Source organism: Ambystoma mexicanum, chromosome 5q, assembly GCF_040938575.1.
Source record: "Ambystoma mexicanum isolate Mex_15411 chromosome 5q, UKY_AmexF1_1, whole genome shotgun sequence".
Classification (NCBI taxonomy): Eukaryota; Metazoa; Chordata; class Amphibia; order Caudata; family Ambystomatidae; genus Ambystoma; species Ambystoma mexicanum.
The window spans coordinates 1285896073-1285910651 of NC_090933.1; the positions used below are offsets into that span (position 1 = coordinate 1285896073).

Sequence of the window (14579 nt, forward strand, 5' to 3'; positions counted from 1 at the left end):
AGGAATCATCTCGGATCAAATCAACTCGCAAGCCCCCAGGTCCTTGCTCAATTCTTACAATGTGCAGCGCATTTAGTTCAGCAGTTGCCCTCTGCCCAGTTGGGCCAAGTCGCTCCCGCTTAGATTAATTATTACTATGTCAGGGGGATCTTCGTCCTTGATCAATCCCCCCCATCGTTCTCTCCAGTTCATCTCATTTAATTCTTTTCTTACCAAACCAAAGACTGTCGGTCTTACTCAAGGCCCTCTTTCTTCCAATCCTCCTGATGTTTTCCCATTTCACTGCTCTCACTACAAATGAGCGGCCAACGGTTTATAGTGATTACATCAAAAAAAAGCAACGACAAACCAAAGCATTTAATAAAAAGGATTGAATGCCAAAGAATCGACAGGCTATCTTTTACATGTAAAAGTGCCTTTCCATCTAAAACAGTCCATCGAAAATATAAATGGACTGGTTTCAATGGAAATGCACTTTTACATGTAAAAGATAGCATTTCAATGCTTTTTTTTTGTAACTTTAAAACGTAACATGGAGCTGTCCAGTGCTGACATTTCGGCACTGGCCAGCTCCTTGTAACATTTTAATTTATTTTTGTATATTGGGGCGGGGGGCCCTTAGCCAACCCAACCCCAACCCCACGCCCACCCCCCCAACCCTAACCTAACCCTTAATCTAAACCTAGCTCCAACCCTAACCCTAATGTAACCTTTAATCTAACCCTAGCCCCAACCCTAACCCTAGCCCCAACCCTAACCCTAATGTAACCCTTAATCTAACCCTAGCCCCAACCCTAACCCTAGCCCTAACCCTAACCCTAATGCAACCCTTAATCTAACCCTACCCCCAACCCTAATGTAACCCTTAATCTAACCCACCCTAGCCCCAACTCTGACCCAACCCTAACCCCACTAATTTCAATGGATCCATCGAATTATATACAACAAAATGGCTATTCGATTAAATAAAATTTCGTTGCATATAATTTGATGATTTGGTATTAGAAGCTTTGGTGTTCGATGGATTGACCAGATACTGCGGCCAACCACCCATGCTACCTTTCTGCTACACGTGGCATCCTCCAGCATAGGGGGAGAAAAATAAATCCATCCGTCATTGGCATGCTCTACATCTTATCGGTCCTAATGTACTTTCTACAGGCACGCGATTTCCATCGCCCAATCTCCTTAACCCCCTGGACACTTACCCCTGCTCCTTCTGCCATGGTGGCTGCTATTCTGAAAGAGTGGGTGCTGTACTGCTTAAGGTCCCTACCCACTCCTCTCAACAGCATGCCCATTACCGCCCAGTACTGAAAGACTGTTAGGGGCAGCCCGTTCATGTGGCCCTACAGGTTCCTTGCACCTCTGGGTCTAACGGCCCGAAAACTTCTTAGCAGATATACCAGGCGGTGGTCGGTCAAAAGGCCGAAAAAAAAATCTCGAATAACAAAAATCTCGAAAAAAAAGGCAGAAAAAAAAATATTGCATTTTTTTTTTATATATATATGTATTTTTTGGGTCAGGTAAGTACAAAAAAAGGGTTAAAATAAAGAAAAAAGGGGGGTATCGAAAAAAAAACATCCTAAAAAAAATTAGATTATTTTTTTTTCGGCCTTTTTTTTCGGGATTTCTTTTTCTCGAGATGTATAAGTTTGGTATTATGACTATAAACCATACCAGGCAGCAGCTGCTATCTCTTATGCAGTGTAGCTGGTCCCATTGCCCTTTACCTGCCTGATCTGTCTATGACCTTCTCAGTAATATGGCCACCTCCTGCACCTCTACGTCAGCCTCCGTGAGGCCCCCTTGGACATCACCTGCCTTGTTTGATGCAGCAAGCTCTCTAACCCTAAAGGCCCCAAAAAATGCTAAGCTGAACGCTTCCCTGAAGAGTTTGGTCTCGTATTCACCTTCGCATGCAAGTGTAGTCTTGCTCATTATACCTGCCAGATCCTAGAAAGTAATGGGGTGCCTCTGATCGGGCTCCCTGCCTTCCAGCCTCCCCCAGCCTTTCATGGCTGCCCTCATAACCTCACTTTTTGTGCCGTCATTTACTTTTCTGGTCCCGATGAAGAATGCCACTGCTGCTAAGGTCGTTGCTGCCCAGGCCGTGCTCTTCTTTGAATTGCAGGACTACCTTATTCATTTTTCCACGTTCCACAATTATTCCATTGTGCTTCGTTACTGCCAGGCAGTTATCAAAGTGCACCTTGTAGCACTGCAACATACCTGGGCCAGCACTTTTTCCACGAGTGTCATTAGCGCATCCTCTTTATCCCCAAGAGCCACTCTGGCATTACTGACATCTCCTCTTCTGCCCCCAGTGCGAGCTGCGTGAATCTCTTCCACTGCAAACAAGACAAAGCATCAGCTATGCTGTTCTGCACACCTGGAATATGCCTCGCCCTAACCAGTCTCATCCCGGTAAGTGTAAAGAAACGCAGCGGGGCAGGCACCATCAGGCAATTTGCTGCACCGCTAGTCACCACCGGCACTACTGTTTGGTTATCGCACCACAGCGTGATCTTCTTATTGGCCAACCTCTCCTGCCAGATGTAGAAGCTAACTGCAATGGGAAACAGCTCCAGGAACGCTATGTTTCCTGTTAGCTTCTACTCCTTCCATGTGCTCACGCACCAGCATCCAGTCAGAAAAGCTCCAAATCCCACACCTCCTGACGCATATGTGAAGAGCTCTAACTCTTCGCTAGACTGCCATTGCTCCCTCCATACCGACATCCCATTAAAGGACTCCAGGAAACTTTCCCAGACCTGGAGGTCTCTCTTCACTCCTGCCCCCCAGGCGTATGTGGTGATGCGCCTGCACCAACCCCCCAGTTTTTTGGGCAAGCCTTCTTTCAAATACCCTGCCAGCCGGGATGACCCTCACAGCAAAGTTAAGTTGCCCCATCAGTTTCTGCAGTTCTGCTAAGGTTGCTTTCTCCTTCTTCCTCATGACCTGAACGGCCTTCTTAAACTGCTCTATCTTCTCGATGGGGTGCCTGCTGAGACCCTCAATGGTGTCGATTTTGATACCGAGGAATGTCATGTTTGTAGTTGGCCTCACCATTTTATCCTTTTGCAAGTAGGACGCCTAGCTGCTCTGCCAGTTGCTTGAATGCACTTAACGCTGCCACGCATCTGTCTTCACCTTCCTTACCCACAAACAGAAAATCATCTTGGTAGTGTGCCAACCTTGCCCCATCATATCTCTTCCTCGCTGCCCATTCAATGAAGGTGCTGAACAGCTTGAAGTAGTGGCACGAGATAGGGCAGCTCATAGGCATGCATTTGTCGAAGTAGAGCTTATCTTGAAACTGGAGCCCCAGCAACCGGAAGCTCTCTGGATGGACTGGCATTATTCGGAATGTGGACACAAGGACCACTTTCGCCACAGTGCTCCGTTGCCCACTTCCTTCACCAGGTCGAGTGCCTCCTCAAAGGAAGTGTACCCAACTGAACCCAGGACTGGGTTCAGCCCGCTATTTACAGACACTCCCTTAGGGTATGAGAGATGGTGATTTAATCAGAATTTCCCTGCTTCCTTCTTTGGAACCACCCCTAGGGGAGAAACCACTCATTCCTCAAATGGGGCCACATCGAATGGCCCCACTATCCTGCCTAGCTTTATCTCCTTTTTAATTTTTTGATCCACTATCTCTGGTTTGATGGCTGCTGATTTCATGTTTTTGGGGACCGACCCACTGAAGACACTGTGGCTTGGTATCCTGAACCCCTTCGAGAAACCTTTCAACAGTTTCTCGGCTGCTATTCTGTTGTGATATGTGTTCATCAGCTGCCGCAATGTCTAGATCTTGATCGGGTTAGGTTGTTTCCCTTCTGCTTTGTCTGCTCCCTCTGCTTAGAGACCTGTTGCTCCTTAGTCCCACACCGGGCGGCCGTGTAGTCTCCGCCACATTTGCTGCACGCATGCCTGATCTTGCAGTTGGCTCCCCAAGTGCAGTTCCCCTTTTCAAATTTCCAGCAAGTGGTGTCTTTCCCTGATTCGAAACCCCTGGACCAGGCTCCACCACCCCCCGAAAGGGGCACCTTTCTCTTTCGCTATTCTGATAACTCCTGCCCCTCCAACTCGGTTACTGATTCCTAAATGGCTGCTGCTCGCCCCTTGAAATGCCTTTGTGACCATTACTGCATATTATCTTGTGTATGTACCCTGACACGTCTCATCAACCCAATTCATGCTGGAATACATTTGCATTTTTAGCCTGACACCCTCCTCATACTTGAGCCATGCCTCACCCCCACACTCTTTGTGCGCCTCGTGGATGCGCTGCTCGTACGTTATCAGTGCAACGGCATCACCCGAGTATTTTTCAATCATATGGAGGTATACAGCCAATTCATAATTTTCCTCTCCTCCCTCACGCTCTTCCTGCCTTCCTTCCTGTCATGTTCCTTCTTGCCACCTTTCACTATGTCCAGCCCGACCTTCTCAAGCTCGAGCAACGTAAACATGTCAATAAACACCTTACTCCATAGCTTTCCATAGCTTTTCTTTCACTCCCAGGGATATGTGCCATACTAGGCCCGCTGCCCTTGTGGCCATGGGTGTGCACCCTGGGTCCCTTCTGACCGCTACTGTTATTTCAGTGCTCTGAGACCTAGGGGTGTGTAGCACTATATAAGAAATAAATTATTAATATAGCTGTCCCTGCAGGAATTAACTTTATCGATGCACAACTTTTCATTATTATTATTATTATTATTTGAAAATGTATAAAGTGCCACTAAGGCCCAAGGGCGTCTATGCGCTGATGTCGACAGTAGCGTGAGGACGTCTCATACTCAAATTCATGCAATCCTTTCAGCGCTTTTTTAATATGCATTTCCACCATTTTTGCGAATTCTCACCCAATGCATCCTGCTCCGCCACTGCTGTTGAGGCCCCCAGGGGCTTTTTAACTCTAGAGCTTGTCTGCTGCCTCTGCTTCGGTGTTTCCCTCTCGCCATTCACTTCAGCCACCTTCACAGATGACTTCCCCACTCTTTGAGAACTCTTGGCTGCTGGAGGGTCATCATCTTCTTCTGGGCATTTCCTTTTCAGGGCATCCTTCAGTCTGTCTGGTGCTTTGGAATATTCCCGTCCCTTGCACACTATTAAAATCCACCAAAAAGCTGGTTAGTTATTCATGGAAAGCAATCCCACATTTTTACATACAGCATCACAAAGTAATGATTACATATGATCATTCAAAGAGAAATATATACACCCAGTTTATCTAAAACAAGGGTTTTTTAATAGCAAGAAAAAACACAATTTAGCAATGAGCAAAAGTCCAGTATTAATGGCTTAACGTGTTTCGAGGTGCTCCCTCTTCATCAGAAGCCTGAATGGATAATGGGTGTTCCAATTTCATGTACAAGCGCACATACAGTGCCAATACCAATATGTAGTAACAGTAACACGGGGGACTCAAGGCAGTCCGTATCTTCAAAGACCCGTTCCCTGACCCTAGACAGAAAATGATGCCCCAAGCCTGCGATAGACACTGAAGTGCCAAGTATGGTGTAATACATACGGAGCCCTTGACTGGTGGGTAATGGCTGCTGCACTCCTAAGTGCCTCAAAGGTCAGAGTCAGTCAGAAATACGTTCATCTGAATAAAGTGCCAAGCGTGTTACCAGGATAAGCGCATGGAGCGTTCTGCACGAGGTTCGGGCTGGGTGTCTCGTGTTGGCAGAATAACGTTACTGTTTGTTCAAGTCCGCCGGAATGCAAGGGAATGCAGTCTGAGCGACGCGCATCCGTGGACACTGTAACTAAGGTCTCTGCTAGTGCCGTACACAGATAGTGTGCAAGGGACGGGAGGATTCCCACTGTGGATCCTTTCTTTTTCTTCGTGTGTATAGCGGGGTCTTGTGCCATGGCCTTATTTCCTCCCTCGCACCTGAAAATGATTGAAACCAGCATTGCTGGATCTTTATACTTTAAAGTACTGTAACAAAAACTTGGTGTGACCGATTTGCTGCTTTGGAATATTCCCTCATCGACTCGCTCTTCTTTTCTTTGGACTGCGACCGGCCAATCTGTGGAGGCGTATCTGGGATGAACTCTTCCCCCTCTGTGTCTTCCAGCACCAATACGCCTTGTTGCTCGTTCTCTTCCTTAGCTGTGGCATGAGCTATAAGCCATTCCATGCTTTTCTCCCTAGTGGCCGCTTGGATCCTTTTCAATAAATCTGCCATTTCGTTTGCATTCTCCATTCCCCCCGCTCGCAAACACAGTGACAAAGAGGATATGCTTGGCCAGGTCCTTCCCCAGTCAACTGACCCTCTTGATGGTCCTTTGCTCCTTACTCTGTTAAATGACCTTCTTGATGGGCCCCTGCAATGCTGCTGGCCGGTGCTTTGCCTCTTGTGTTCTTCCCCGCGGCTCCTGCTGTCCCAGCCAGTACTGCGCTGAAGAAAATGTCTCTTTCACAGAGACGAGGAAGAGTGTGCTGCCACTGTACTCGCCTCCTCCCAGACACTCACGTTGATGCCCGCTTGCTGCTGTTATTATCCTTTCTTTATGTTAAAGTGCTGTGCTGCTGGCGGTTAGAACAGGCATTTGTTTTAATGTTTGTATATATGCTGCAATGTCAAAATTACATATGCCTTGTCCGGAAAATCAAGCTTCACTGAGATGCGGAAGAGCGTGTTGCCACTCTACTCATCTCCTCCCAGGCACTTGCATTGCTGCCGCTGTTATAATCCTTTGTTTATGTTACAGCACAGTGCTGCCGGGGGCTTAGGATAAGTGGTGACCCGACCCAAGATGGCCACCGCGCTTTCCGATGCTAGCGCCTGCCTTTCTTTCTGTATGCAAGTCCCCCCAATTGCTGGCTTACCTCATCCTTCCAGCTTCTTCTCTGCAGCTGTTCTCTGTTCCTCGATTCAGCGCCCAGGGGTCCCGCTCACACTTGATCCTCCAGCTGCTATGGTTTCCTCTCCACCTGATGGCTGACAGCTCCACAGCACGCTGGCATTACCCACGTGCCACCTGCACTGACGCCCTCACTGCATCAGATCTGCCATGGTAAGTGCCCTCACAACTGCACAAACGACTTTCCGCAAGTCCAGAGTAAGCTTCCTCATGCCGGCTAATGGCTGCTGTGAGACAGGCATGGTGTCAAGAGATGACACAGGCAACAGATGTAGTTTCTCATATTTCAAGGTCCTCCCAACCTGTTTCGGTTGAGCTGTATACCACTCTGACACCATATATGAGACAGGCATGGTATCAAAAGATGACGCAGACAACAGATGTAACAGTATCTGAAAACCTTTATTAAATTGTCAGCATGGGTGTAACGCCCAACTTGCCCTATAGCTATGGTGGGAATTACCCTACCTAAAAAATCTAATGCATGCTTATGTTCAGAGGTCCAATACAAAAGTCTGAGTCAAAACCTATGCTTACCCTCACGTCTAATACCTAATTGTAGTGCAGTGATATTCTAACTCAAAATTAGTGTCCAAATTAAAGTCTGGAGCAATCTCTAGCTCACTTCCCCAAATTCAGGATACAGTTGAAAAGGCAAAATTTTCAAAAGGAGCCAGGGTTCTGTCCCCAAGCTAAAGTGAAGTCTGGAGCAACCTATACCTCCCGTCCCCAAGTTCAGGATACAATTCCAAAAGCAATGTTCCCAAAAGGAGCTCAGGGTTCTTTCCTCAAGCTAAATTGAAGTCTGGAGCAGTCTCTAGCTCCCCCAAGCTCAGGATACAGTTCCAATCACAAAGTTCTCAAAAGGAGCTTAGGGGTCTTTCTCCAAACTGTAGATTCTGGCTCACTAAAACAAAGTTCCAAAAGAGCTTGGGGTTCCCTTCCCCAAGAGTGAAGCATGTATTCACAACACAATGTTTAAAATATACTGTGCCCAAGAAACTCAGGATTCTCTTCCCCAATTTTCAAGCACTAGTTCACAACACAAGGTTTAGGGTTCCTCCCCCAAGTCGCAGCTGCTGGTACACTCAAATAAAGTTCCAAAGATATTGTTCCCCCAGAAGCTTAGATCTCCCTTGCTCAGGCTTGTAGTCTGGCTTCACCAAATGCTCTCACAGGGTTCAGTAGGATCTTAGGTTTTTCTTTCTCAAGCTGGTTGCACTAATTCAAAGCCAATATTGTGCTCTTCCTGGTTTCTTTAATTGGGGCTCCCTGGTCTAGGTGCAGTTGACAGACCACACGGTCCACCCACTTCAGGTCGCGCAACCAGTTACACTACCCAAGCACGCCATCCCTTGATTTGGGATTGTTGGGTTATTCACATTTAGCAGGTTCAAATGCAGGTTAAACTTTCAGTTCAGTATTTTGCTCAAACTTTGCTGCTTGCCTCGGCTGATCGCTAGCAGAGAAACTCTTTCTCATCATTTCACTCTCTGGCATGGCTCTGCAATTGTTATTCACACTTGGAAGCTTCAAATGCAGATTTAAACATTCACTTCGGTATTTTGCTCTAACTTCGCTGCTCCACTCGGATGCTCATTTGCACAAACCGCTTTCTCATCATTCAGTTCTCATCGGAAGCTTTTGAGAACGTGCTGCCTGCACGTGACCACTCCGATACAATGTAGCTTTCACTCTCTCCAACGCACAACAGCTTTCTTTGATTCATTGAAACTCACCGTTTGCATAACAGTCCTTTCCCAGCTTCTTGGATCAGAGGATACTGCCTGCCCTGCAGATACCCTTTGACTAGTACTTTCAGCCATCGAACAAGCACCTCTCTGCCTGCCTCTCAGACATCCCTAGACTGTGGCTTCCAGTCAGGGAACGGGCACCTCATGGCTACAGCATGAGGGCCACCGGTTTCCATGTATCCCCTCTCTCGCGCTCTCCGGTTCCTATGAGACATTTATTTTATTTATTTATTGTTCATTTGTAATGTGCCTATACACAAGTGTTTCGAGGCGCAACCATGCAGGGAGGGGAGACAAGGGAGAAACAGATGATCTTCAAGGCATGGTACAGTCGGATCGTGCAAGAGCTCAGACAGGTGAAGGCAAGGGGAGGGATAAGTGCAGGTGGGGGAGGGGTGAACAAGTGCACCCAGTCAAAGAGCTGGGGTAAGTGTTGAGAGAATGACGCTCTAATGGGTCATTGACCAAGTGCAGTGGTGATGAGGCAAGTGCAAGGCCCAGAGGTAAGTGCAAGAGGACTGGCGAGGGTGCCAGGGACCAATGAGACTCTGAGGTGAGTCAGCAGGCTGTGCGGAAAAAGGAGGGAAAAAGGAGGGAGAGAGGGATAGAGGAAAGAGATAGGTTAGCAGGGTAGAGTGAGAGAGAAGGAAGAGGAGAAGAACAAGTTACTTACCAACTGGTAACGTTCTTTCGACTGGATGTTCCTCCAGCGTATTCCACATCATTGACATGTAATGTCCACAGCTGTGCACTTCGGAAACTTTTTTGGCAGAGGGTGTCCTGCGTCGATGACGTTGGGTCGATGTCCCTCGAAGGCCTCCCTCGAGCGTGACTTCATCGGATGTTATAAATAGGACGCACGGCGCCCGTAGCCTCAGTTTAAGTTTTTCCCTCAGAACGTGTGGCACCAGTCTCATGCCTGCTTGTCTGCACATAGCCTTGCGGAAACCTAAGCTGCAATTCGCATAGGAAATTCTCCAGAGGGGCAGGCTGGGAGGGCGATGTGGAATACGTTGGAGGGACATCCAGTCGAAAGAACGTTACCAGTTGGTAAGTAACTTGTTCTTCGAATGGATTGTGTGCTCCAACGTATTCCACATCTTTGACAGACTCCCAAAGCAGTACCAGTAAATGGAGGAGGGAAAAGAATTTAGAGTACCCAATCAGATTGCGGAATAAAGAACCGCCTTCCCAAAGGCCATATCCTGACCATGAATCGTATCCAGGGAGTAATGTTTAACAAAGGTGTGGAGCGAAGACCATGTAGCAGCCTCACAAATATTCCTAATAGGAACTCCCCATTGGAGGACGGTGGAAGAAGCCACGCCACTAGTGGAATGAGCTTGCAACCCTTCAGGAGGGTCCTTATCCGCCAATCGGTAACACTCCGTAATGGCGTGGATAATCCACCTGGACAAGGTCTGTTTGGTAACAGCCTGGCCCAATCAGTGTCCAGAATATCCTACAAAGAGTTGATCGTCCACTTTGACCCTGGACATCCTAGAAATGTAAAAGCTCAAGGCTCTCCTAGGATCCAACCTATAGAGTCGCTCTTCTTCCTTACCAGGATGAGGAGGAGGATAGAAAGAAGGAAGAACCACCTTCTGACTCAAATGAAACTCAGATACTACCTTAGGTAGAAAGGAAGGCCTTAGCCGCAGTTCTACCCTGTCCTTGTGGAACACAGTAAAGGGTGGCTTAGAGGAAAGTGCCTGCAATTCACTCACTATGCGAGCGGAAGAAACCGCAACCAAGAACACTGTCTTGAAGGACAATAATCTCAAAGGACAAGAGTGCAAAGGTTCAAACGGAGCACCCATGAGAAATTTGAAAACCAAATTCAAATCCCAAACCGGCACCTGGAAAGCGGACGGTGGGAACACATTAGTCAGTCCTTTAAGAAATTGAGAAATCAAAGGAATCCTAAAGTAAGAACATTCTTCAGACGAGCGCTTAAATATAGACACCCTTAATGGTACCAACTTGAAGGCCCCTGTAGGCCAAAGAAAGTAAGAAAGACAAAACCATAGGAATGGAGCACTGAAAAGGATCAACATTGTGTTCTCTGCACCAGTCGCAGAACTTACGCTAACGGCACCGGTACAGAGATTTTGTTGCTGGTCTCCCGGCCCAAAGCAACACCTCCATCATGTCATCCGGGAGGTCCCAATCCTTGTATCTCAACCTTTCAGATAGCAAGCGTGAAGGTTGGGAGTCCTGAACTCTGGATGGAGAACCCGACCCCCCTCTCGCAAGAGCAGATCCTCTCGGTAGGGAAGACGGAGTTGAGGGCAGATGGACATTTCTAGAAGGTCCAGGTACCACGCTCTCCTGGCCAAATCCAGAGCAATGAGGATCATGTGGGAACCGAACCTCCGTAACCTCCTTAATACTTGAGGTATGATGGGGACTGGAGGAAACGCGTACAGCAGTGGGAACAACCAATCCACTACGAATGAGTCTCCTAAGGCTCCTCTTGGAGGAAATTTCCTTGAGCAGAATCTCTTGCACTTCCGGTTGACACTGGTGGCGAAGTGATCCACTTGTGGGGTTCCCCAAAGGGCGATGATCTCCTGAAGGACTTCCTCAGCCAACTCCCACTCGTGAGAGACCGTGCTCTGCCTGCTCAGAGCATCCGCCGCTGCATTTTCTTCTCCGGCCAGATGAACTGCCGAGATCGAAATTCCCTGCTGGATGGCCTAGAACCAGAGCTGCATTGCCACTCTGCACAACGGGAGTGACCCTACTCCTCCTTTTTTGTTGAGGTAATGCATGGCCATGGTGTTGTCCGTCATGATTAGGACTCTCTTCCCCCGTACAGACGGCAGAAAAGCCTCCAGGGCTAGCCTGATGGCCCTCAGCTCTAACAGGTTGATGTGTAGTTTGGACTCCGACGGAGACCAGCGACCGCTGGCTGTCAAGTCGCCGGCATGAGCGCTCCGTCCTGTGAGGGAGCATCCGTCACTACCGTCACCTCCGGCCATGGTTGCCAAAACGGCTCACCCTTCATCAGGTTCCCTTCATGGCCCACCACAGAAGATTCTGGGAGATCGAGAGTGGAATCTGAACAGGATCCGACATCTTGTCTGAGAACGGCAACCACCGCATCTTGAGGACCTATTGCAGGGATCTCATCCTCAGCCTGGCCTCTGGCACCAGAAAAATGCAGGATGCCACGAGGCCGAGCAACCTTAAGAATTCGAAAGCCGGGAGACTCTGGGCATGTTGAAACTTGTCCACCATCTGCACAATGTGATGAGCCCTCACCTTGGGAGGCGAGCACTTCCCCAAGGACATGTCTAAAACGGCCCCGATGTATTGGAGCCGTTGGGAAGGTGTCAGATGCGACTTCTTAAAATTTAGGCAGAAGCCCAGCTTGTGGAGGGAGTGGCCGGTGAGACCGAGGTGATCCAACGCTTGCTCGGGAGAGCGCACCCGGATCAGCCAGTCGTCCAGGTAGGGGTAGACGTGAATCCCCCCTCGCCTGAGGTATGCTGTCACCACCACTATTAGCTTGGTGAAGACCCTCGCGCGGAGGTCAATCCGAACATCAGGACCCGAAACTGAAAGTGCGAGTCTCCAGCCGCAAACCTCACGTACTTTCTGTGCTTGGGATGAATCGGCACATGAAAGTAAGCATCCTGTAGGTCCAGAGACACCAACCAATCATGAAGTTGAAGAGCCTGGAGGACCTGAGAAAGAGTAACCATCTTGAACTTGTCCTTCCTGAGAAGTTAGTTCAACCAACGCAAGTCCAGGATGGATCTCAATCCCCCGTCTTTTCTTGGGGATCAAAAAATAAGGGGAATACCATCTCTTGTTCCTCTCCGCAGTTCTACAGCGCCTTTCACCAGCAGGGTTAAGATTTCCTGCACAAGGAGCGGATCTGGAAGCTTCAAAGAGCGTTTCCCTGGTGGATTGTCTTGAAGCCGCTGTAGGAAGGGAAGGCAGTAGCCGTGGGTATGGTATCCGGAACCCACGCATCTGAAGTAATGGCTCACCATTCTTCGAGATGCTGAGACAGTCTGCCCCCAACCGGCGAACCATGGGACATGCATGACTGCTTGGAAGCAGCTCCGGCAGTGCCTGAAGGCAAAGAGGCAGCTGCCTGAGCAGCTTTGGCACCCCTATTTCCCCGACCACCACAGGTACTTTTTCGCTGGCCCCTTTGACTGGCGGTCCCTCTCGTTCTACCAAAGGAGGAGTAGTAACGAAAAGAACCTCCCCTCCACTGCTGTCCCCTAGGACGAAAAGGCGGAGGTTGACGCACAGCTGCGCTTAAAGATTTTGCCGCAGCTTTCGAGGTCTGCAACCTTTCAAGGTTCTCGTCAGCCTTGTTTCCAAACAAATGTGCGCCATCAAAGGGCATGTTCAGAAGACGGCTTTGCACATCCGGAGCAAAACCTGACTTCCGCAACCACGCAAATCTGCGTATAACGGTGCTCGCAGCCATGCACCGGCTAACACTGTCTGCCGTATCCAAACCCAAAGGGATTCGCACATGGCATCCTTGCCGTCTTGCACGAGAGCCAGGAAGCCATCCCTTTCTTCCCCCTCGGGGATATGCTCAGCCCCTAAGGAAACACAGTTCCGCCGAGTGTGTGAGAACCTTGCTAAGGCACAAGTGGAGTTGGCCAATTTCAATGCCATGCTCCCCCCAGAAAATACCTTCCAAGCCCAACCGTCGAAGCGTTTGTCGTCCCTATCAGGAGGGATGGCAGGGTACGCCGCCTGCCTCGAGGTGGCCGTAGCCGCCTGAATCACCAAACTTTCGGCAGTAGGGTGAGTGGATAAATAGCTGGGGTCGCTAATGGAAGGGCGGTACTTTTTTGTCAAAGATTTATTAACAGCCGGAAGAGATTCCGGTGACTGCCAAGCAGCCGCCACCCTTTTCTGTAAGGTGAGATGAAACGGTAACACCGGGTCAGAGGACAGACCTTGATCTAAAATGTCTGTTAGATCATCCTGTACAAAGTCTTCAGGAGGACTGGACCAGCCCAGATACTCCAAGACCCTAGCCATGAGCCGCCTGTATGAAGACTCAGCATGAGCCCCAGGCTCAGGCCTACCAAATTCCACTTCCGGAGAAGTGTCCAACCCACTGGTATCATGAAGGGTTTGCCTAACCCCTCCAATTGACTGTCTCCAGAAAAGATTGGAGCTACAGAAAGTTCACCAGGGTCCTCAATTTCAGACCTTTCCTCCTCTTCATATATGTCGCCCAGAGGGAATTGAAACCATGGCCTGGGGACAGAAGAGGGCCTGGAGTCCAATACTGGCCTCACAGACTTCGCAGTAGCCTTCCTAGGAGGATCCACGACATCAGGGTACTCCAATGGCAAATTTCGGGTAAAAATCCCCAAAGGTGTCGAGAGCGCTGAAGGCTTTGACGCTGAGAGCGTCGACAATCTCGGCGTCATGAGTGCGGAAGGCTTCGGCGTCGACACTGGTACCGACGGCGCCATGGGCTGTTAAAGGCATGGTCTAGTAAAAATGTTTATTGTCCCTACGGGTCGGCCATGTTTTTTTAAGCCTAAGTGGCTCGATTTTAGAAAACTTTCCTATGGACCTTACCCGAGTTTTCGTCCATTAAACGCACGAGAAAACAAGCACCAGGGAGCCGCCATTTTCTGATAATCCTATCTTTTCCCTGATCGCCCTGGCTGACCTGCTTTTGCGGCACTAAATCAATTCCCCCGCCCCTGAGCCTGTCATCAGCAGACTCGTACCGCCCATTTCCCAACGCCAAAGCACGTCTCGTGTCAACATTCGCTGCCCTTCAGCTAATGACGTGTCGCCATGGAAATGGCAGGACGCCTCTTTCCTCAATAAGTATAAACAGACCGTTTCACAACACACAGCAGCAGATTTTCGATTCCATTCCTCTCTCTGTGTTACTTTGAGTTTTCTGTGACTCGTTTCAGTGCTCTGGTCAGC

General features: G+C 48.9%; 1 protein-coding gene across 1 annotated transcript in view; it reads right to left on the minus strand.

Annotated features, from left to right (window-relative positions):
- Positions 1–2050: 2050 nt before the first annotated feature.
- The window catches only part of LOC138498392 (uncharacterized), an 85574-nt gene continuing 73045 nt past the window's right edge, over positions 2051–14579 (minus strand). Inside the window, exons 4-6 of the mRNA XM_069622164.1 lie at positions 4875–5117; positions 2233–2351; positions 2051–2140 (exon numbers count right to left, since the gene is read on the minus strand). Of these exons, the coding sequence (XP_069478265.1) occupies positions 2051–2140; positions 2233–2351; positions 4875–5117 (452 nt within the window). The remainder of the gene's footprint in view (positions 2141–2232; positions 2352–4874; positions 5118–14579) is intronic.